Source organism: Dermacentor albipictus, chromosome 1 (assembly GCF_038994185.2).
Source record: "Dermacentor albipictus isolate Rhodes 1998 colony chromosome 1, USDA_Dalb.pri_finalv2, whole genome shotgun sequence".
Lineage (NCBI taxonomy): Eukaryota > Metazoa > Arthropoda > Arachnida > Ixodida > Ixodidae > Dermacentor > Dermacentor albipictus.
This window is the reverse complement of record NC_091821.1, coordinates 519,620,436-519,644,189: the sequence shown is the minus strand read 5'-3', so window position 1 is coordinate 519,644,189 and position 23,754 is coordinate 519,620,436. Positions and strand designations below refer to the sequence as shown.

The window sequence follows — 23,754 nt, the reverse complement described above, 5'->3', positions numbered from 1 at the left end:
TGTATAAAAACAGTGTGAATTTAAAAACAAGCTTCAGTGAACCTTATTGAATCAGGAAATGGCCAGTGCAACTAGTCTGATCATCCTGGAAATCTTTTGTAGCATCAAAGATCAATTTGACTTTATCCTTGTTTTTTCGATTGGTCTTGCAGCTACCCCATCGTTGTTTACTAATATTGCGCAGCCTAACGAGAACTCTTTGCTGGCTGATATGGTGGTACCTTCAAATCTGTTCAGTTCATAAATATTTTACTTTTTCTCTGGAATCAAGCAGCTTAAAATTACAGGAAGTGTCTTATTTTCTTTTTTGGCCCCAAGGCGGTTAATCCTCTCTACTCCAGAAATACTGACACCAAGTTTATTTTGAATGAGATTCACACATATTTCATTTTCAAGGCGCTCGACAGTCTCCTCTTGTTCTTCCTTAATTCCGTGAACGATTAGGTTTGATCGCCTACTTCTGTTTTCGAGGTCGTTAACCCGCTGTGCTAGGTTAGTCATGGTTCGTTTAAATCGGATAATTTTGCCTTCTACCTCACCTACCTTACCATCGATGTGCGACAGCCCATCCAGTTTGGCGTGAATGGTTGCTAAGGATTGAGAAGCCGCCTTGTTCTCGTTTTTAATATCGTTAGTATCTGCAGCCATTTCGCGTATTTCATTCATGACTTCTTGAATAGAAGGACCAGGAGTGCTTTCTATGTATCCAGGCGAGAGTAATAAATCTTTTAAGGAAACAGCATACTCGGCAACAAGTGAACACATTTGTCATGGGCACGGCTGCACCACAAGAAACACATTGTTACTACGAAAACATTTCCCGTAATCCTTCCTCACCTGGATGAGAAAGATGAATTGGTTCGTGAGCGCCATGCGCACTATCATTTCTTTATAGAGTGTCGTAGGTTCAACGTTCATAGAAAACGACTTCTAGAAGGTCCCTTCCGCCAACTTGGATTAACCATTATGCTACGTATCATTCGGTCTCTGGGGGCGTCGGCACTAGGACACAAATAGGAACGTATGTGATGACATATATAATCTTGTTATGGAAACAGGAGCCCTCCATGCTAATTTTGTTGTTTTATTTTCCACGAGAAGAAACGAAAAGTATGAACTTCTAGTTTTAAGAAATATAGCACAAAAATTATTATCAACGATTAGAATTCATTTAATATCTCATTTTTAATAAAAAAATCCTATTTAGGTATTTATTCTTTTTCGACCCACCGGCACCCGATTTATGGCCAATCCCCCGTAGTGGGTTGTGCTATATCTACGGGCAGCAAACCAAGCCAAACTGCGGTGCGGCAGTGCCCAATGCCGGCGATCGACAAGTTGCTCCATTTCTACGCAGTCGGTATCACTGCCATCACAGTCATAGAAGTCAAGCGGTAGGGTGCGCTCTCCCGCCAGTCCATCTCGTCGAGGGCCGCGCCGGATTGGGTACGCATCCGCTGTGTTCCGTGGATTTCAGCAAACGGAAGATCAAGCAGTGAAGCCGTCCGTGATCCTGTTTGCGGACGTTGTGGGGCAACAAAAAACCAAGGACCTGGACGAGAAAGATGAAATGGTTCGTGAGCGCCTTGCTCACTGCGGTGCGGCCGTACCCAATCAATTATATACCGATTAGATGTGTTAAGAGCTTTACTTTCTTGTTTTGTTTCGACTTTGTAGCGGCGACGGTGACATAACTAGGCTTTTAACTGCTACGAACAATCTAATATTAAACTAATATACCAATTGCATGTGTAACTTCTTTATTTTCTAGTTTTGTTACGGCCACGTAGCGGCGACGGCGAGATCACCAGGTTTTTTTAACACTACCAATCATCTATTATTATACTAACATAAGGATTAGATGTTTTAACATCATTATTTCTTGTTTTGTTACGACCTTGTGGCGGTTACGGCGACACTACCAGGTTTTTTAACTCCTACCACTAATTTATTATTGTGCTAATATAACAATTAGATCATCTTTACTTTATTGTTTTGTTACGACCTTGTAGTGGCGACGGCTACATTAACAGGCTTTTTAACTGCTACCAATAATTTCATATTAGACCAACGTGATAATTACTGTGTTAAAATCTTTATTATGTAGTTTTGTTACGACTTTGTAGCAGCGACGGTGACATAACTAGGTATTGCAGTAAAACACGTTGGGGGTCTAGTTGGTGCATAGCTTTTGCGTATCCGTGTAACGTTTTCGAGCACTTTCGGCGCGTTTACGACCTCGTTCTGCCAACTATTCTTTGCTGAGGATCCGTTTTAGCGTCCTTCTTAAGCTTCCGTTGCATGCCACCACGATTTTTGACCAGCCATCGCAAGCTAAGTAATGGGAAGCCGACCAATCGTAGACGTCGGCACCACCCTTTTTATCCGGTTACCGACTTTCAGTGCAGTAGCTCGGCGCCATCGAATCCCTCTCCACTCTACCATTTTCCCCGCCTCTTGTCAGCCAATTAGATACGACCAGCCGCTCAGTGTAAGCAATGTTATTTGTTTTTCAAGCAAACAAAAGTGACATCCTGCGAACAAGGAGAGCGTTTGAATGGTTTGTTCAGACAACCCTGTGGGTGACCGCCCGGTGCTTGCGTTCAGGGTTACACAAATTTGACTTCAGGAGATTGGAATATATACATATTGGAATTGTTTTACGTTATAGGGCCCCTAGTTTTGCTACGACCTTGTAGCAGCGACGGCGACATCTAGGTTTTTGACGCTAGCGATATTCTATTTTTACGCCTTTATAAGGATTAGATGTGTTAAGAGCTTTACTTTCTTGTTTTGTTGCGCCCTTGTAGCGGCTTCGGTGACATAACCAGGTTCTTAACTACTACAAATAATCTATTATTACACTACCATAACTATTAGATATGTTAACATCTTTACTTTCTTGTGTTGCGGCCATGTAGCGGCGACGGCGACATTACCAGGTTTTTCAACGCTTCCAATCATCTATTATTACACTAATATAATGATTAAATGTGTTAGGAGCTTTACTTTCGTTCTGTGGTACGACCTTGTAGAAGTGACGGCGACATTACCAGGTATTTCAGCGCTACCAATAATCTATTATTACACTACTATAACGATTAGATGTGTTGACATCTGTATTTCTTGTACTGTTACGACCTTGTAGCGGCCACAGCGACAGAACTAGGCTTTTTAACACTACCGATAATAATTTTTGCACTTATATAAGGATTAGATGTTTTGGGAGCTTTACTTTCGTGCTGTGTTACGAGCTTGTAGTGGCGACGGCGACAAAACCAGGATTTCACCAGCTACAAATGATCTAATATTACACTAATATAACAATTGCATGTGTAACTTCTTTATTTTCTAGTTTTGTTACGGCCACGTAGCGGCGACGGCGAGATTACCAGGTTTTTTATCGCTACCAATCATCTATGGTTACACTACTATAACGATTAGATTTGTTAACATCTTTACTTTCTTGTTTTGTTACGACCTTGTTGCGGCGACGGCGACATAACCAGGCATTTTAGCTGCTACCAAATATTTAATATTACAATAACCTAATAATTAGTGTGTTGACATCTTTATAATATAATTTTCTTACAACTTTGTAGCAGCGACGGTGACATAACTAGGCTTTTTACCGGTAGCGATAATCTATTTTTTGCGCTTATACAATGATTAGATGTGTTATCAGCTTTACTTTCTTGTTTTGTGCAGCCCTTGTAGCGGCGACCGAGACATAACCATGCTTTTAACAGCTACAGAATATATTGTATTACACTAATCTAACTATCGGAAGTGTGACTTCTTTATTTTCTTGTTTTGTTACGGCCATGTAGAAGGGCGATGGTGATATTACCAGGTTTTTCAACGCTAAAGAACATCTATTATTACACTACTATAACTATTAAATTTGTTAGAGTCTTTACCTTTTTATTTCGTTACGACCTTGTAGCGGTGACGGCGACATAACCAGGCTTCCTGCCTGCTACCAAAAATCTAATGTTACACTACTATAACAATTAGCGTGTCAAAATCTTTATTATCTAATTTTGTTACGAACTTGTAGCAGCGATGGCTACATAATTAGGCGTTTTAACGCTATCGCTGATGTATTTTCACACTTACATAATGATTAGATGTGCTAAAATCTTTACTTTCTTGATTTGTTACTACCTTGTAGCGGCTTTGGCGACATAACTAGGATTTTAACTGCTACAAATAATCTAATAATACAGAAATATTACGATTATATATGTTACCATCCTAACTTTCATGTTGTGTTGCGGCCATTTAGCGGCGACTGCGACAGAACTAAGCTTTTTAACGATACCGATAATAATTTTTGCACTTATATAAGGATTAGATGTTATAGGAGCTTTACTTTCGTGCTGTGTTACGAGCTTGTAGTGGCGAAGGTGACATAACCAGGAGTTTAACTGCTACAAAAATAATAATATTACACTAATATAACAATTATAAGTGTAACATCTTTGCTTTCTTGTTTTGTTACGACATCGTAGTGGCGACGCCGATATGATCAGGCTTTTTATCGCTTTCAATCATCTATTGTTACACTACAATAACGAATAGATTTGTTAACATCTTTACTTTCTTGTTTTCTTACGACCTTGTAGCGATGACGCCGATATAACCAGGCTTTTACCTGCTACAAATATTTTATTATTACACTAACATAATGATTAGTGTGTTAACATCTTTATTATCTAGGTTTGCTACGACTTTGCAGCAGCGACGGCGACATAACTAGGTTTTTAATGCTAGACCTAATCTATTTTTCCGCTTACATAAAGATTAGATGTGTTAAGAGCTTTACTGTCTTGATTTGTTCCGCCCTTGTAGCGGTGGCCGCAACATAACCAGGTTTTTAACTGCTACAAATTATCTTATATTACACTAATTTAACTATCAGAAGTGTGACTTCTTTATTTTCTTGGTTTGTTGTGGTCATGTAGCGGCGTAGGCGATGGTACCAGGTTTTTCAACGCTACAAAACATCTATTCTTACAGTACTATGACGACTAGATTTCTTAACATCTTAACATAGGACCTTGTAGGGACGACGGCGACATAGCCAGGCTTTTTACATGCTACCAATAATCTAATGTTACACTAATATAACATTTATTGTGTTAACATCAGTATGCCTAGATTCGTTACGACCTTGTAGCAGCGACGATGAATAATTAGGCTTTTTAACGCTATCAGCAATGTATTCTTACACTGCTGTAAGCATTAGATGTGTTAGCATCTTTACTTTCTTGGTTGTTACGACCACAAAGCGGCGACGGTGACATAACCAGGTTTTTGCACTGCTACAAATATTCTAATATTACACTAATATAGCGTTGTGTAACTTCTTTATTTTCTTGTTTTTTATACGTCCATGTACACTCTAAAAACTAGAGAGCATATCGCAGGAGTGAAGCAGCCGATTCACTCTTCAAAGCATTGTTTTACTCAAGCAAAATGTCGAGTGGAGTGAAATGCATTGTGCACTCCGTCACCAAGGAGAGAGAGAAATGAGCTTTTCACTCTGTCCTTCTGAGAGAGAGTAGAATGCCGGTTCTACACTCTAATAAAAAAGAGAGTAAAACGTGAGTGAGGGCAACTTGATTCTCTTTTTTCTTCCGTAGAGTCACAAAACTAGAGTCAACATTTGGGTATGGGTCGTTTGAGATCGCGACTCCTCTGATATTCGAGATGAGTCTGGCGAAAGAAAGAATATAATGCAGGAGAAGAAATACCAGATAACGTGTTCTGTTTTACGTACGCCCTCGGTTTCCTCTCCTGGTTGCAGCGCGGTGTATCATTCTTTCATCCTTGTCATGTTCTGCAATTACTTCGAACTCTATATATTGATTTTCCTTGACCATGTTTGTTGATCTTGCCTGAGAAAAGACCCAAGGCAGCGTTCTCCAGAACAATTGCGGATAACCGCCACTCTTTGCCTTAGAGGCACTCACCCGCAACAAGAACGCCATCCCCTATGTGGTGCTTGAAGATGCCTCCTGTGTACCTTGCTGTTCCAGGAATAGTGAAGAAAGCTAGCCTGACCACCGCGGCTCTCAAGCAGATCACATGGGAGCTTCTGCATTGTTCATACGCTAACCGAATTCATGTTTGCACGGATGGTTCCGTCTCGGAAAATTCTATGGGCGCCGTTGTTCTACCATCTCAATCGGTCGTCATCAAGTTAAGACATCACATGTAACGACATCTACAGGTTCCGAACTGGCCGCTCTTCGCGCTGCTGTCGAATACTTTGAAAAAGAACCGCCCAACAAATGGGCCATATTTTGTGACTCGAAAGCAGCGCTCCAGATCTTGCGAAGTTTACGACGTGGCAATTATGAACATCTGGTGTCACAAATGAACGAAACCTGCCATTGCTCTTCTGAACGAGGACGTGATATCATATGTCAGTGGATGCCGGGACATTGTGGCATCGTTGGTAATCACCTCGCCGATGGCGCAGCCCCACGTGCCCAGGATGGCTCACCGACACTCCTTATACCTTTATCCAGAGTCGACGCTGCAAGAAAGCTTCGCAGTCTCACTCGTACCATCACGTTAGGTTACTGGCATACACCACAGAATTGTAAGTGTCGTTTATACAGCCTCGACCCATCACTGAAACTTAAATTACCAGCGAACCTTCCACGACGTGACGCCACACTGCTGCGTCAGCTGTGGGTAGGAGTAGCATTCACCAACTCCTACAGCTATCGTATTGGAATGGCGGATTCACCAATGTGCGCTAAGTGCAAGTGTGAAGAGACCGTCAGTCACCTACTGTGCCACTATTCTCGCTCCGATAATCGAAGTGAGACTCTCCAGTGTGCCTTAAATAGACTGGATGACAGGCCATTTACGGAAGCGAAGATCTTGGTAGCCTGGCCTCACAGTTCATATGCCCAGAAAGCAGATCGAGGGCTTTTTCGCTACCTGACGGCAACAGACTTGAGTGCCCGACTATACACATCCTACACCGAATTCTCTCGCTCTATCTCTTTGAGTCCCCATTCCCCTCCTCACGTGTAGGGTAGCAAACTGGACTCAGTCTCGTTAACCTCCCTGTCCTTCCGTCTTCCCCTCTCCCTCTCTCTCTCTTTCTCTCTCTCATGTTTGTTGATACCTCACACGCTTAAGCGATAGCTGGTCTCCTATGCTAAGGAAGACCTGGATTCTGACCATAAGTAAATCTCAAGATAAAGTATTGGCTACTAAAGAGAGCACAGCAACTATTGTAAATGTAATTCCGCGACGTAAAATTAAATTTTGAAGATTTAAGTTCCAAAATCAAGATATTGTTAAGAGGCGCACGGTATGGGAAAGCTGCAGATTTATTTTCAGAAGCTCGGGTTGTTTAATGTGTATGGAATGCACGGTATACGCGCGTTTTCGCATTATGACCCCGTTGGAATGCGTCTGCCGCGGTTGTGATTGGACCCGTCACCTCAAGCTCAGCAGCGCAACACCAAAGCTACTGGGCTGCCGCAGTGCGTTGTGTTCCGCTACCAGAAACAAACATTAGCGTAGGCAACACTGCTTTTCAGCCCCCTAGAAATATATATCATCATCATCATCAGCCTGGTTACGCCCACTGCAGGTCAAAGGCTCTCCCATACTTCTCCAAATACACCGTTCATGTACTAACTGTGGCCATGTTGTCCCTGAAAACTTCTTAATCTCATCCGCCCACCCAACTTTCTGCCGCCCTCTGCTACGTTTCCCTTCCCTTGGAATCCATTCCGTAACTCCTAATGACCATCGGTTATCTTCGCTCATCATTACGTGTCCTGCCCATGACCATTTATTTTTCTCGATTTCAACTAAAATATCCTTACCTCACGTTTGTTCCCTCACCCAATCTGCTCTTTCTGTCGTCCTCAATTTAGGTAGGACCCGTTTCGGAAGCCTCCAGGTTTCTGCCCCGTACGTGAGTACTGGTAAGACACAGCTGTTATAAACTTTTCTCTTGAGGGATAATGGCAACCTGCTGTGCATTATCTGAGAATGCCTGCAAAACGCACCCCAGCCCATTCTTATTATTCTTATTATGTCAGTCTCATGATCCGGATCCGCAGTCACTACCTGTCCTAAGTAGCTGTATTCCCTTACCACTTCCACTGCCTCACTACCTATCGTAAACTGCTGTTCTCTTCCCAGACTGTTAAACATTACTTCACTTTTCTGCAGATTAATTTTTAGACCCACCCTTCGGCTTTGCCTCTCCAGGTCAGTGAACATGCATTGCAGTTGGTACCCTGAGTTCCTGAGCAAAGCAATATCATCAGCGAATCGCAAGTTACTAAGGTATTGTCCATTAACTTTTATCCCCAAATCTTCCCAATCCAGGTCCCTGAATACCTCCTGTAAGCACGCTTTGAATAGCATTGTAGAGATTGTATCTCCCTGCCTGACGCCTTTCTTTAATGGGGTGTTGTTGCTTTCTTTATGGAGGACTATGGTGGCTATGGAGCCACTACAGATATCTTTCAGTATTTTTACATACGGCTCGTCTACACCCTTATTCCGCTGTGCCTCCATGACTGCTGAGGTTTCGATTGAATCAAACGCTTTCTCGTAATCAATGAGAGCTATATATAAGGGCTGGTTAGATTCCCAACATTTTTCCATCCCCTGATTTATAATGTGAATATGGCCAATTGTTGAGTATCCTTTACGGAATCCTGCCTGGTCCTTTGGTTGACGGAAGTCTAAGATGTTCCTGATTCTATTTGCAATTACCTTAGTAAATACTTTGTAGGCAACGGACAGTAAGCTGATCGGTCTATAATTTTTCAAGTCTTTGGAGTCCCCTTTCTTATGGATTAGGATTGTGTTAGCGTTTTTCCAAGCTTCCGGTACACTCGAGGTCATGAGGCATTGCGTATACAGGGTGGCCAGTTTCTCTAGAACAATCTGCCCACCATCCTTCAACAATTCTGCTGTTACCTGATCCTCCCCAGCTGCCTTCCCCCTTTGCATATCTCCCAAGGCTTTCTTTACTTCTTCCGGCGTTACCTGTGGGATTTCGAATTCCTCTACACTATTTTCTCTTCAATTATCGTCGTGGGTGTCACTGGTACAGTACATATCTCTATAGAACTCCTCAGCCACTTGTACTGTCTCATCCATATTAGTAATGATATTGCCGGCTTTGTCTCTTAACGCATACATCTGATTCTTGCCAATTCCTAGTTTCTTCTTCACTGTTCTAGGCTTCCTCCACTCCTGAGAGCATGTTCAATTCTATCCATATTATACTTCCTTATGTCAGCTGTCTTACGCTTGTTGAATAACTTCGAATGTTCGGCCAGTTCTATTCTAGCTGTATGGTTAGAGGCTTTCATACATTGACGTTTCGTGATGAGATCTTTCGTCTCCTGCGATAGTTTACTGGTATCCTGTCTAACGGAGTTATTACCGACTTCTCTTGCACACTCCTTAATGATACCCGCAAGATTGTCGTTCATTGCTTCAACACTAAGGTCCTCTTCCCGAGTTAAAGCCGAATACTAATTCTGTAGCTTGATCTGGAATTCTTCTATTTTTCCTGTTACCGCTAACTCATTGATCGGCCTCTTATGTACCAGCTTCTTCCGTTTCCTCCTCAGGTCTAGGCTAATTCGAGTTCTTACTATGGTCACTGCAGCGCACCTTGCTGAGCACGTCCACATCTTGTATGATGTTAGGGTTAGCGCAGAGTATGAAGTCCATTTCATTTCTAGTCTCGTCGTTCAGGCTCCTCCACGTCCACTTTCCGACATCTCGCTTGCGGAAGAATGTATTCATTATCCGCATATTATTCTGTTCCGCAAACTCTACTAATAACTCTCCCCTGCTGTTCTTAGTGCCTAAGCCATTTTCCACCACTGCCTTATCTCCAGCCTGCTTCTTGCTTACCTTGGCATTAAAGTCGCCCATCAGTATAGTTTATTTTGTTTTCACTCTACCCATCGCCGATTCCATGTCTTCATAGAAGCTTTCGACTTCCTGGTCGTCATGACTGGATCTAGCGGCGTAGACCTGTACAACCTTCGTGTTAAATATACATATATGTATATATATATGCAGAGAGAGATAGAGAGAGAGAACAAGTTTATCAAAAACGCCCGCAGAATCGGTTAGGCTGCCTCCACGCTGGGAGGAGAAGTTTTTGCCGTGACGCGGCCACTACGTCAGCATAGAAACATAAAAACAAAAGTATAGCAGTTTCACCCCAATGCTGCATGAACCACTGCACGAACAATTGCACGTACCAAGGTTCGTAGTTTCATCAGCTGAATAAACGGCAGTAAACATTTGCTTACTCCTTAAATTAGCAAGCACTGGGTCACGCGCGCACGTACAAACATGAACAGATCTCACTCTATGACCGCAAACACTCACTGTCAAAGCGTTGGCGTGATGGAGGGCGCCAACAGAGCGGACCGAACGGTTCTGCTGCCTGTTCCTTCAAAGTGTCTCCGAAACTTGTTATTGCGCTACCTGAGCGCCCCCCATATTTTGCATCAATCGGAAATTATCTCCATGAGAGAGCGATGGTGGCGCAAGACCAGGCTAGAGCAACGGCCGGAGGAGAAGCGCGCTAAACTAGGGCCTCCCTCCCCTGACTTAAGGCACGTTCACAGTCCGACGTTATCGACGCGCGGGCTAGCGTCGTGCGCGGTCAGTCACGCTACGTCGGTTGCGCTGTGCCAGCCGAGATGCCATCCCCTCTATACTTCAACGCGCGCGGCATCGGCTGCTATCTTCGGAGCATGCATAGAGCGTTCGCCAAGTCGCGCGCTGTCCTCAAAAGCCGCCTGCAGAGTTGTGTTGGCGCCTTTTTCTTCGTGTGCAATGCATTGTGGTGCGAGAGTTCCGCCGACTCCGACGCGCGAATGGCTCAGGAGCCATATCGGCGCCGGGCCCGTCGGGGCGCGTCGAAAGCCGCCGGTTACGTTGGCTGGGCCGGTGCGCCCGACTACGGAGGGGGCGTTTTCGCCGACGTGACGTAGCGTGCGCGCGCGCGTGCGTTCCGTCGGTCTATAAACGGCCCTTCACGTGCGTTTTAACGCGATAGCGTTAAGGAGCTCGTGTCGCAGAGAAGCCGATGTCGTCGGCGTCGGTGTCCGCGGCGTTGGCCGTGAGCGATAAATCGCGGCAGGCACTTCATAAATAGAAAGCAACTGCCAAGATGGGCTGGGTGGGAATCGAACCAGGGTCTCCGGAGTGTGAGACGGAGACGCTACCACTCAGCAACGAGTTCGACGCTTCCAAGCGGTACGAACGCGCCTCCAGTGAATGCGGTGTTGCCTTCGAAACGAGCCATGGAAAGTTATACTGCGGTTTATATCGGTAATTATCAACATGTAACTTACAGTAGCCACAATTAGATGAGTAGCGAAGTGCGTTTCCGCTGCATTTCTTCTGCGCTTTCCGCACACGCAGAGCCATCTAGCGGCAAACACAGAAGACCCCCTCCTCTCCATGTACGGCGCTGCCCCGACAGATGGCGCGCCACGCGCGCATTGGAGCTGTGCGAGGCAGCTCGCGGCCCGGACTCTCTCTCCTCTGACAACGCTTCGCCTTGCTCCCTCTGCAGAATCAAGCGTCCTTCCTTTCTTTAGATCACTATCTGTCTATCTCTCTGCCCGTGCTGATCACGATGTTTGGCTGGCGTGCATCATTAGAGAGTTTTAGCCCAGCGGGTTTACGGCCAGTGGAGCGGAGCGGTCTCCACCGTTGCGCCAGCGGAGCGGCTCGCGAAAAAAGAATTTAAGCCCAGCGGATCACCCGCTCGAGCGGGGTAAAGAGCGGGGAGCTCTGCTGCCCCACCTAGTGGTTCGAATAGGAGTTACTGAGAAATGAAATTTAATTACGCTTGCTTTTATTATGCAAGAAATGTTGAATAAAGATATTGTTACGTAAGAAGACGCAAATGAAAAGCTATATACAAGTATATTTACAACGTAATACGCCGCACTTGGCCAAGAGGCAACAGCCCGCGCTAGCCTCCAATCGTTGTCGTCGTCTTCGTACTGCTCGCCTCTTCGTCATCGGTAATACTATTCCGTAGCACTACCCCCGGCGGCAAAAGCGCCGTCCCGGAGCGACTAAAGGCCGGACTTGGAAACAGGGTAGTAGACCTTGAGCCTACTGACGTGCACGACATCACTAGGTGCCACAGTAGATGACGAGGTTGAGCTCACAGGGGCAATTTCGTACGTCACAGGCGTCACCTGGCGCAGCACGCGGTAGGGCCCTGTGTATCGCGAAAGGAGCTTCTCTGAAAGTCCGACGTGACGGGAGGGCGACCAGAGGAGCACGAACGCACCAGGCGAAAACTGTACGTCACGGTGGCGGGCGTTGTACTGACGCTGCTGAGTGGTTTGCGAGTCCGTCAGTCGAGCACGGGCAAGCTGGCGTGCATGGTCGGCGAGAGCGATGGCGTCGCGCGCATACACGCTTGTTGAGATCGAAGCAGGAGGAAGTGCCGTGTCGGCAAGGTCGGTTCTCGACCGTAGAGCAGATAAAAGGGAGAAAATCCGGCGGTGTCGTGCCGGGAAGAATTATAAGCGAATGTGACGTAAGGAAGGGCAATGTCCCAGTCGCGGTGGTCCTTGGAAACGTACTTTGACAGCATATCGGTAAGAGTACGGTTTAACCGCTCTGTCAGGCCATTGGTTTGAGGATGGTAGGAGGTAGTCAGCTTGTGTTGAGTGGAGCAGGAACGTACAATGTCGGCGATAACTTTCGAGAGGAAGTTACGACCACGGTCAGTGAGCAGCTGTCGCGGGGCGCCATGAAGTAAGATAATGTCACGCAAGAGGAAGTCCGCGACGTCAGTGGCGCAACTGGTAGGGAGAGCCCGCATGATAGCGTATCGGGTGGCGTAATCGGTTGCGACGGCTACCCATTTTTTCCCAGAGGATGACGTGGGAAAGGGACCGAGGAGGTCTAATCCAACACGAAAGAACGGTTCCACAGGGACAGTGATCGGCTGGAGATGACCGGCAGGTAGCACCTGAGGTGTTTTCCGACGCTGGCAGGTATCGCAGGCAGCAACATACTGTCGGACGGAGCGAGCGAGACCAGGCCAATAGAAGCGGCGGCGGACGCGGTCGTACGGGCGGGTTACGCCAAGATGTCCTGCAGTAGGTGCATCATGCATCTCAAAGAGCACAGTCTGTCGTAGATGTTTTGGCACGACAAGAAGAAGATCAGATCCGTCAGGAAGGAAGTTCCTTCGGTACAGAATGCCGCCCAGGAGGACATATCGGCGAACGGATGCGTCGGTAGGTGTAGAGCGCAGACGCTCGATGAGTACTCGCAGCGATAGGTCTCGGTACTGCTCATCGGCGATGTTAGCGAAGGCAGACACAGAGAAAAGGCCGTCGGCGGTACTACTGTCGGCGTCGTCAGGCTCGTCTACCGGGTAGCGAGACAGGCAGTCAGCGTCCTTGTGTAGTCGGCCAGATTTGTAGGTGACAGAGAACGAATATTCTTGGAGGCGTAAGGCCCAGCGACCAAGGCTTCCTGAAGGGTCTTTCAATGAGCATAACCAACAAAGCGCGTGATGGTCTGTGATAACGGAAAAGGGTCGGCCATATAAGTATGGGCGGAACTTCGCAACCGCCCAAACTAGGGCCAGACACTCACGCTCAGTGATGGAATAGTTGCGCTCCGCGGGTGAGAGGAGCCTGCTGGCGTAAGCGATAACACGGTCGTTGCCGCGCTGGCGTTGTGCCAGTACTGCGCCAATTCCGTGACCGCTGGCATCAGTACGAACTTCGGTAGGCGCAGAAGGATCGAAATGGGCCAGAACGGGAGGCGTTGTGAGAACGTCGATTAGATGCGAGAATGCAGAGGCCTCGTTATCGCCCCACTGGAAAGGGGCGTCTTTTTTCAAAAGCTCGGTTAGTGGTCGTGCGATGGCCGCGAAATTTTTCACGAAACGGCGGAAGTAGGAACAAAGGCCGATGAAGCTGCGCACATCCTTGATACACTTCGGAACAGGAAAGTGCGTAACAGCATGGATCTTGCCTGGGTCCGGTTGCACTCCGTTCGCGTCAACGAGATGCCCAAGGACGGTAATCTGGCGACGGCGGAATTGGCACTTCGATGCGTTCAGTTGCAGACCTGCGCGACGAAAAACGTCCAGGACTGCCGAGAGGCGCTCGAGGTGCGTAGCGAACGTTGGGGAGAATACTATGACGTCGTCCAAGTAGCACAGGCATATGGACCATGTGAAACCGTGATGAAGGGAGTCCATCATGCGTTCAAAAGTGGCAGGAGCGTTACATAGACCAAACGGCATCACTTTGAATTGATAAAGACCGTCCGGAGTTACAAAAGCAGTCTTCTCGCGGTCGAGATCGTCCACAGCAATCTGCCAGTAGCCGGAGCGGAGGTCAATAGAAGAGAAGTAGCGAGCACCATGGAGGCAGTCAAGGGCGTCATCGATCCGAGGTAGGGGATACACGTCCTTTTCGGTAACCCTGTTAAGGTGCCGATAATCCACGCAAAAGCGCCATGAGCCATCCTTCTTTTTTACCAGTACAACCGGTGACGCCCATGGACTACATGACGGTTCTATGATGTTATTGGCAAGCATTTTGCGAACTTCAGCGTGAATAACTTGACGCTCAACCGGTGACACTCGATACGGGCGGCGATGAATAGGAGGGGCATCGCCGGTAATAATGCGATGTTTAACAGTTGTAGTTTGGGCCAAAGGACGATCGTGAAAGTCAAAAATATCGTTGTAGGAAAACAGAACGCGGTAGAGCTCACGAGCGTGCTCGGACGGCATGTCGGGCGCAATCATTTTCTGTAAGTCGGCAATGGTGCAAGTTGTCGACTGAGATGGTAGAGGAGGATCGGCTGAATGGCTGTCTACCTCAATAGATGCTATTGAGTGGTCTTCGAATGAGCAAAACTGGGCCAGAGACATCCCGCGTGGCAGCACTTGTGTCGTCAAGCCAAAATTGACCACGGGCAGGCAGACGCAATTAGCCGTAATAGATAAAACGGAATGAGGTACCGTGATCCCGTGTGTAAGGAGGACGTCTTGTATAGGAGCCGCGATATAGTGACCGTCGGGCACTGGTGGGAATGACACTAGGTCAACGTAAGTCAGTGCCGTAGGTGGCAAGCGAACAAAGTCGACGGAACTGAGGCGACTGGGGTGTGGTTCAGCGGGATCCAGAACAGGCAGGTCAAGGCGGAGAGTACTGGCGGAACAATCAATTAGAGCAGAATGTGCGGAGAGGAAGTATAAGCCGAGGATGATGTCATGGGGACAGTGGGCGATGACCGTGAATAGCACGACTGTTGAGCGATCGGCGAAGGAGACGCGGGCGGCACACATACCAATTACGGGGGCTGTTCCGCCGTCGGCGACACGGACAACAAGCGTCGTGGCGGGCGTGATTATTTTTTTCAGGCGGGTACGAAAGTCCGCGCTCATTACCGACAAATGCGCCCCAGTGTCTATAAGAGCAGATACAGGAACACCGTCGACTTGCACGTCAAGAAGGTTCAGATGAGTGGGCAACGTCAGTGGAGGATTTGGCGGCGTAGGGAGCAATGCAGCGTCACCTCGAGGCGCTGCATCATTCAGTTTTCCGGCTGGGAGCGGCGTCCGAAGGGAGTCGGCGAAAAGGAGCGACGGGGCTGGGGAGAGCGAGATTGTCGTCCTTGGGGCGAAGGTGAACGAGAATAGGGGCGGTTCGGCGCAGGAGAGTCAGTGGCGGCATTATCGGAGCGTGCGGCATAAGGACGAGAAGCGCCACCCGAGGGGCGAGAATAGGCAGGATAAGCAGACCGGGTCGGGGAAGTCCAGCGACTTCGACAGTGCCGAGAAATGTGCCCGATGCGACGGCAGTGAAAACAAATGGGCTTGTCGTCAGCAGTGCGCCATTCAGCTGGGTTGCGAAAACGTGGTGGGTAAGACGATGCGGGACGGGGCGGAATCGAAGAAGCCGGATGGGTATCAGGGTGATGGGCCGAGCAGATGGTGTGAAGGCCCATGTTTTCGATCTCCTGGCGGACAACTGCCTGGATCAGGGAAACCGTGACTGCCGGTGCGTTGGTGGGGCTGGAGTCGAAGGCAGCCGGATAGGCGGCCTCAATCTCACGCCGAACGATCTTGGTAATATCGCCGGTGTTGTTGGGACGAGGAGCGTCGGCACAGGAAGAAGTCGCTGGGGTGTTGGGCAAACGGGCAAACTGCTGATCGATACGTCTGCTTTTAGCGAGTTCCAGGCGGCGGCACTCTTTGATAACAGCATCCACCGTCGCGACGTTGTTGAACACGAGCAACTTGAAGGCGTCATCGGCAATGCCTTTGAGTATGTGGGATACCTTGTCTGGCTCAGGCATGTGTGCATCAACTTTGCGGCACAGAGCCAGGACGTCCTGAATGTACGTGACATAGGGCTCTGTTGACGTCTGCACACGGCCGGAAAGCGCCTTCTGCGCGGTAAGTTTGTGACCGTAGGGGTTGCCGAACAAGTCTCGGAGCTTTTGCTTGAACGAATCCCAACTGGTGAGCTCCTCTTCGTGCGTCCGAAACCAAACTCGAGGAGTGCCACCGAGGTAAAAGACTACGTTGGCGAGCATGATAGTAGGGTCCCACCGGTTATTGCGGCTGACGTGTTCGTACAGGCTGATCCAGTCGTCGACGTCGTCCCCATCTTTGCCCGAGAATACGCCAGGATCACGAGGAGCAGGGAGAGAGATGTAGGTCGTCGAAGTGGCAGGAGGGGTCGGAGGCGGCTGAGTCGAATTGTCATCGCCGGGAGCCATGAAGCTAGGCTCGACGTACCGTCCACTGCGAAGCTCCGTGACGAGGTACAGGGAACGTCCACCTCCACCAGATATGTTACGTAAGAAGACGCAAATGAAAAGCTATATACAAGTATATTTACAACGTAATACGCCGCACTTGGCCAAGAGGCAACAGCCCGCGCTAGCCTCCAATCGTTGTCGTCGTCTTCGTACTGCTCGCCTCTTCGTCATCGGTAATACTATTCCGTAGCAATATATTACATGGTCTCAGTGCATTATTTGTTAATAATATACTGAGTATTAATGTACGGGTCAGCGCGGCAGTCGTCGTCTTCGATGCAGAACTGCCGGCGTTCATGTTCGCGGCCGTCTTGCATTTCCCATACACGCCCGCGCGCCCTTACGCACGCTCGCGCGCTGCGTATACCCTCCGCTGGGGAGTGCTTTCCAGCGGGCGTAAACGCTGCTCCGTAAAACCGCTGGCCGCCTCAGCCTGGTGCGCATACGCAGTCGCGTCTCCGCTCGCCCGCTCCGCTCCGCTGGCCGTAAACGCGCTGGACTCTCTAGAGAGTTTTAGCCCAGCGGGTTTACGGCCAGCGGAGCGGAGCGGGCGAGCGGAGACGCGACTGCGCATGCGCACCACGCTGAGGCGGCCAGCGGTTTTACGGAGCAGCGTTTACGCCCGCTGGAAAGCACTCCCCAGCGGAGCGCGCGAGCGTGCGTAAGGGCGCGCGGGCGTTTATGGGGAATGCAAGACGGCAGCCGCGAACATGAACGCCGGCAGTTCTGCATCGAAGACGGCGACTGCCGCGCTGACCCGTACATTAGTACTCAGTACATTATTAACAAATAATGCACTGAGAACATGTAATATATCTTTATTCAACATTTCTTGCATAATAAAAGCAAGCGTAATTCAATTTCATTTCTCACTAACTCCTATTCTAACCACTAGGTGGGGCAGCAGAGCGCTCCGCTCTTTACCCCGCTCGAGCGGGTGATCCGCTGGGCTAAAATTCTTTTTTCGCGAGCCGCTCCACTGGCGCAACGGTGGAGACCGCTCCGCTCCGCTGGCCGTAAACCCGCTGGGCTAAAACTCTCTTCTATTTCCCCCTCCCAGACACCGAGTTCTTTGGTTCGCTCCGCTTGCTCAGGCGCACGTTTCGTTGCTGCGCCGAACGCCACGTTGCTCGACCATATATATACGTCAACGCGCGCGCCATAGGCTGCTATCTTCGGAGCATGCGCAGAAGGTTCGCCAAGTCGCGCGCCGTCCGCAAAAGCCGTCTGCGGAGTTGTGTTGGCGCCTTTTTCTTCGCGCGCAATGCATTGTGTTGCGAGAGTTCCCCCGACTTCGACGCGCGAATGGCTCAGGAGCCATATCGGCGCCGGGCCCGTCGGGGCGCGTTGGAAGCCGCCGGTAACGTTAAGGGCAAGATATAGTCCGGCGTAACGCGCGCGCGCGGCCACGCGCGTCGCGGTTAAGCGACGTCGGTGAAAAGCGCGCACTCTACAGTCCGGCGTCACGGTGTAGCCGGCGTGCCCAGGCGCGCTTGGCGAGCACAACGCCGCCGGCGCGGACATAGAGCGTGTTCTATTTCACGCGGCTGCCGCTAGACCAGAATGCACTGCGCGCTGCAGCGGCAGCGAGCAGAAGGCAGAATGGCGGCCTGCGGTGCTCGTACTGACAGTGCGGCTGTGGTTTTTTCAACATCCGTGCGGGATGACAGCACGAGTGAGGACGCCTGCTTGAAGCGATTTGCAACCTTCCATGTGTATACGATGTGAAACGCATGGACTACCGCGACACAGAGCGCAAGAACAACGCGTGGGAAGCTATACGAAAGCAGTGTGGTCTCGCCACAGGTAAGCTGCATTTCGCAGCTCCTGTACTAGCTGGTGGTAGTCGCCGAGTTGAGGGCGCTTGTCGAATAGCTTTCGCATGTACATGCATGGTCCGCTTCCGTTTTTGACGTAGCCGAAATACTAGCAATATGAGTGCGAAGTTCTGGCTGTCAGGCACGGCGGCCGCATTTCGATGGGGGCGAAATGCTAAAAACACCCGTGTTCTTAAATTTAGGTACACGTTAAAGAACCCCAGGTCAGAAAGAAAGTGGTTTTCACACGTAAAACGTTATGTTTTTCTTCTTTTCTGGCTGTCAGGACACGTTAACGCCATCCCGCAAAAGTTTTCATTTTCATTTTCACGAGAAGCGCGCGCGCTACCCGAACGGCGAGGGTATATGCAAGACGCGCATGCGCCATGTAAACAGCTGTTCGCCGCGGCGGTGAAGTTGCGCTCCCGGACGCACAGATGGCGCCAGCCTCGAGCTGCGCGCGCACGCCGAACTCTATAGAGGAAGCAAATTTCTTGCATCCCTGGCGTCGCTAGCGCAGCGTATCCGACTTCGCCTGCCGCGGCCTGGCGCGCCGAGAACGCCGGACTATATCTTGGCCTTTAGCTGCGCCGGTGCGCCCGACTGTAGAGGGGTCGTTTTCGCCGACGTGTAGTAGCGTGCGCGCGCGCGCGCGCGCGCGCGGGCGGGCGTTACGTCGGACTATAAATGGCCCTTATGGCTCGACGCTCACCGCGTCCGATGCGGGGCGCCTCGTAAGTGATGGTTGCCCTGTAGCCCATTGTCTTACACCCCTTGGCGGGTTGACGGGAACGCTGTCACGTTCCACTCTTGAAGGCTAAGCTTAAGCGTCCTCCAATTTTTATCACGTGACCTCCTACAGATATTTGGGGCGCCCATCCAGCCGGGCTCACTCTCGAACAATTCTTTTAACGCGCACATCCAACGGCGAGGGACAGGATCTTATCGCACTTTATACGTAAGCTCACGGCAACACCGACAGATGTATTTCTACGGTTGTGTCCATATAATTGCTATCGCAAAATTTGCAACAGGAAATATTACAAAGGACCAACAACGCTGCTTCTCCACGTCATGATACAGCGGTGAACGATATTTCTGGAAAATGTGTTGCTAAATCTCCGCCAAATAACTACGCTCGCATTTGGTGATAGCGGAACACAGTCGCAAGAAATTGTGGAGGAAATACCGGAGGTCAGGCAGATTCAGGTGCACTAGATTATTCAGTAACGTCGGTGGCTTTATAGTTCCACCTTACACAGCTAACTGCACTCGGCAGAGATCAGGGGCAGCCGCACCGAGAGAGCTAAGCGAATTAAGCGCAATCAGGCCGCGTCTTCACACTTCGAGCACGCTCCGGCAGCCCAACAATAAATATTTCAAACGTAACCACACTCGGTCGAGCAAATTTCGCTTCTGCGAAGTGAACGTAGCGGGTATTTCAAGACGTGTGTTAAATTTATCGCTGTTTCGTTTGTGAACATTACTTAAGTGACGTAAAATAATCAGTGAGCAAAATAGTTTTTATTTAAACTCGAGGAAAGAAAACCGAAACTAGCGCAACCGTTTTGCTCAGTTGTGCAGATACAAAATGAGCCAACGCCGAAGCCGTCAATAGCATGACGCCATTTTTCAGTTGCGCTGCATCACGCGCGAGTACGTTGTCGTTTTGTGGTTCTGAAATCGCTGCGTTAGGGGTGACTGCAACCAGGCGTTGCGGTAAGTTACGGTGGGAATTTCTGTCCGTGCTGTGTGATTGCGACGAGGAGGACCGGCGCCAGCAGCGGCGTGTCGCCGATTTCGTCTTTGCCGACATCGAGCAAGTGCAGCTTACGGACCGTCGCAAGCACCCGAAGTATTGTGGTTTCTACTGCATCTTTCATTGTGATATGAGAGATCGCAAGGCACAGAGATGGTCAGATGCATACGAAAGACTACCAGCGGGGAGTGACCTGTGCCATATTTCTCTTAACGTCTCAGGTAAGCATATCAGCTTTTGTTCCGATTTTAAAAACGGCGCGTACTCGGCCCTTCCGGTATGGCTGCATTTTGCGCCATATTTCTCTTGGCGGTTCACATACGTTTCTTAGACATGCGTGCGCGTATGTATGCGAAAATACTACTGGCAGACGGAAGCCTCAGGAGAGCATCTGAAATTATAGCAAAGCTGTACTGCCAGGAAAAACACCATTCTTCACGACTCTAGTTACGAATGGCCTGTCGGATCGAAAAATCTATAGAATATCAAGAACTGCATAGCTAGAGGTCTAGATAGAATAGTAGCACACGTGTGACTTTCGCTGGCGAAGACAGGTCGTCGAAAACATTGAAGACAGCTTGTGTATTCTGAAGTCTTACTAGCGCTTTAGGCATGTTACCGCAAATAATAAAAGCGCTACAATGCTCTGAGAGTCAGGCGACGTGGCAGCACAGATATTTTCGTAGCGGTGAGGCGGCTGCATGCACAAGCGAACAGACACAACGCTTTAAAAGCGTTGAAACAGAAAAATTTATTGTGAATTCGGCTGCAAGTAGAAAACACGTTAGCTCACAATCTAAGCCCGATGTATAATGTTACTATTTTTATGTAACCTTTATTCTCACAGTTCTAAATATTAGAAAACCTGAATTTGCTGCAACCTTTATATAGTAAACCCTACTAGGCTTATAAATCCTGGGTATGTTATGTAGAGAAATAGTAATATTGCTACTGGATTTTCTGTTTCGAGTCGGGTGTTTTATGAAAAAAGTGCCTTTTTATTGTAGTCTTATGTTGGTGCATCTATTTGGCAAGCAGAAATGAGTTGATTTCAAAGTTCTACCTCCCAGTGAGCTGCATAGGAACCCAGGTTTATCCTGTCTTGGCTGTTAATCTGCATATAACACTTTTAAGTATATACAGCTGTAGTTGGCTTAGTCGCTGTAGCGTATTTTGTAAAAGTAGAAGGCTACGATTATTTTGCTGTTTTCATGCAGAAATACCTTTTTTCTTGTACCAGGAAACGCTCACAACATTGAATGAAATAAAGTGTGGTGTATTTTTTTACCTATTTAATAAAGGAAATTTCGTCTGCCGTGTATCAGAGATAGTTTACTTTCTTTTACTAAACAATGCGTTATCTCCTGTGCTAATGCTGTGGTTCTGTGTTTTTTTTGTAATTTTGAAATGTACTTTATTTTAGGTATTCAAGAAACGGCAACAGCCAGAAGAAGTCGCCATCTTATCCAGCACGTTGTGGGTGAGACAAATCGTAGCAGGCATTTTCACATATCTTATTTGCATATGATGCTATTTGTTGTATTTTTGTGTCCACTTTGCTTGCCTTTATTCGTGTTAGCATTATTGTGCAAAGGGTAATAATACCTTTACATCGAGATAGAGTAATTGCCCAAAGGCGAGGCATGGCTGGAGTAGATGAAGCACATAAGCCTCCTTTGTCCGTTTTAATTTTGTGCAGTTTCTCTGTCGTTATCTGCCAACAAGCCCAAGTTCTTCATCAGCTACATTTACTATTTCTCCCTTATGAGAATTTCATTGATAAAACATTGAAAGTACGGAGGTACACAGGAAGACAGACTTCAAATGATGAAGAGCCATAGAACAAGGAGCATCGCTGGAGCCAACGTTTCGACAAAAAGAAGGGGATAAGTTTTCTTGTCAAACGTTTGCTCCGCTAAAATTTCTTGTTCTATCACTACTTACGCTTCAAAGACAGCATTATTGCTCTTGCTGAAGTATATTGCATTATGGAATAAAAATTAGCAGGGTGAAATGTCAGGAATGTGAAATTTCTTTTGTATTCTAATGCTACAGCGAAAGCCAGAAAAACAAGATGTAGAGAACCACATTGTTATTTTCCACTACCCAGTTTGGCCAGCTTCATTCAGAGCTTGCACTTTGTTTCATTACCGACCACTGGAATTCGTTGGTTGAATTAGCTTCGTGATTTACTGATCTTTAGAGACCTTGAACTTGTTTTAATGCTGCTTAACATAATGCATGTAAAAATATACAATGACAATTTAAGAGGTTTGCAGTTGACTAGCAGATCACTTGATGGTATGAGCTCAGGTTTCCACTGAGCTTCCATGCACAAATCGGATGCATTCTTTTTTGTCATTGCTTAGATTTTCATAAACATAAGTACCATTTCTTCTTTGTCCACTTTCTAGTTGTGTTGTAGGACCTAACTTAACCTTTATTCGTATTCGTATCCATGTTACATAGACAGCTGAATTTTTCTTGTAAATTGTGACATGGTAGGACTAAGAACATTTGTGCAAATTTGCTGCAGGTACACTGTGGTGGCTCCCGCCCCTGCGTCCTACCATCACCGTATCCTGACTACGTCCATTAGGGAGTTGGAAGCCTTTGACGGCTCCTTCCACTGTGTCCCGCCACCCCTGTGTCCCAACTACGTCCGCTAGGGAGTTGGCAGCCTTAGTGAGGATGCCAAGCAGGCTGGAAGCCGACAGAAAGATTAAGGTAAATACATGTAATTAAGCGGCAACTTTTTGGGTGAAGGGGCTTGTAGCGACTCAGCAATGAAAGAATTTACTTCGAAGCAGTTTAGACTCCCTGCTATCGGTGCAGGAATGCTCAAGTCCATGCATTTCGTCTTAGCCATCAAGAGGCTATGTGGATTAAATGAAACGCTATGCAAATTTTGAAACTAGTGGCAGACCGCTTGTACAATTTTTTTTCTTGCTTAACACAAAAACTGCTTTCATAAAGCGTTAGCAACTTACAATGTACTCACAACAATACAATGTACTCTCATACATGGTATTGCGCATAAATTTACTAGGACTGCTTCAATAGTAAGTATGCCTCTGAACATACACCAAAATAATTTTTTTTTGCAAGTTCATGCTCATCTGTGCACTGCTGCATAATTTAGCTTTCTGAAACCAGTTTTTGCATAGCGCACAAGTCCTAAACACGTGGATAAAAAAATTTGCAGCTTTTGCTGTAAGCCAGTTCTATGAAAATAGTGTTAATAGGCCATTTTGTCCATTTTTGGTGTAAGTCCTCTCATTACTGTCCTGAAAATTTTGGCCCTCCTGATGAAGGAACCAA

At 47.8% G+C, this 23,754-nt stretch overlaps 1 protein-coding gene across 1 annotated transcript in view; it reads left to right on the top strand.

The window, feature by feature from the left end:
- Nucleotides 1-1,455: 1,455 nt before the first annotated feature.
- The window catches only part of LOC139059971 (uncharacterized), a 141,508-nt gene continuing 119,209 nt past the window's right edge, over nucleotides 1,456-23,754 (top strand). Inside the window, exon 1 of the mRNA XM_070538635.1 lies at nucleotides 1,456-1,573. Coding sequence (XP_070394736.1) covers nucleotides 1,571-1,573 — 3 coding nt within the window. The 5' untranslated portion in view covers nucleotides 1,456-1,570. The remainder of the gene's footprint in view (nucleotides 1,574-23,754) is intronic.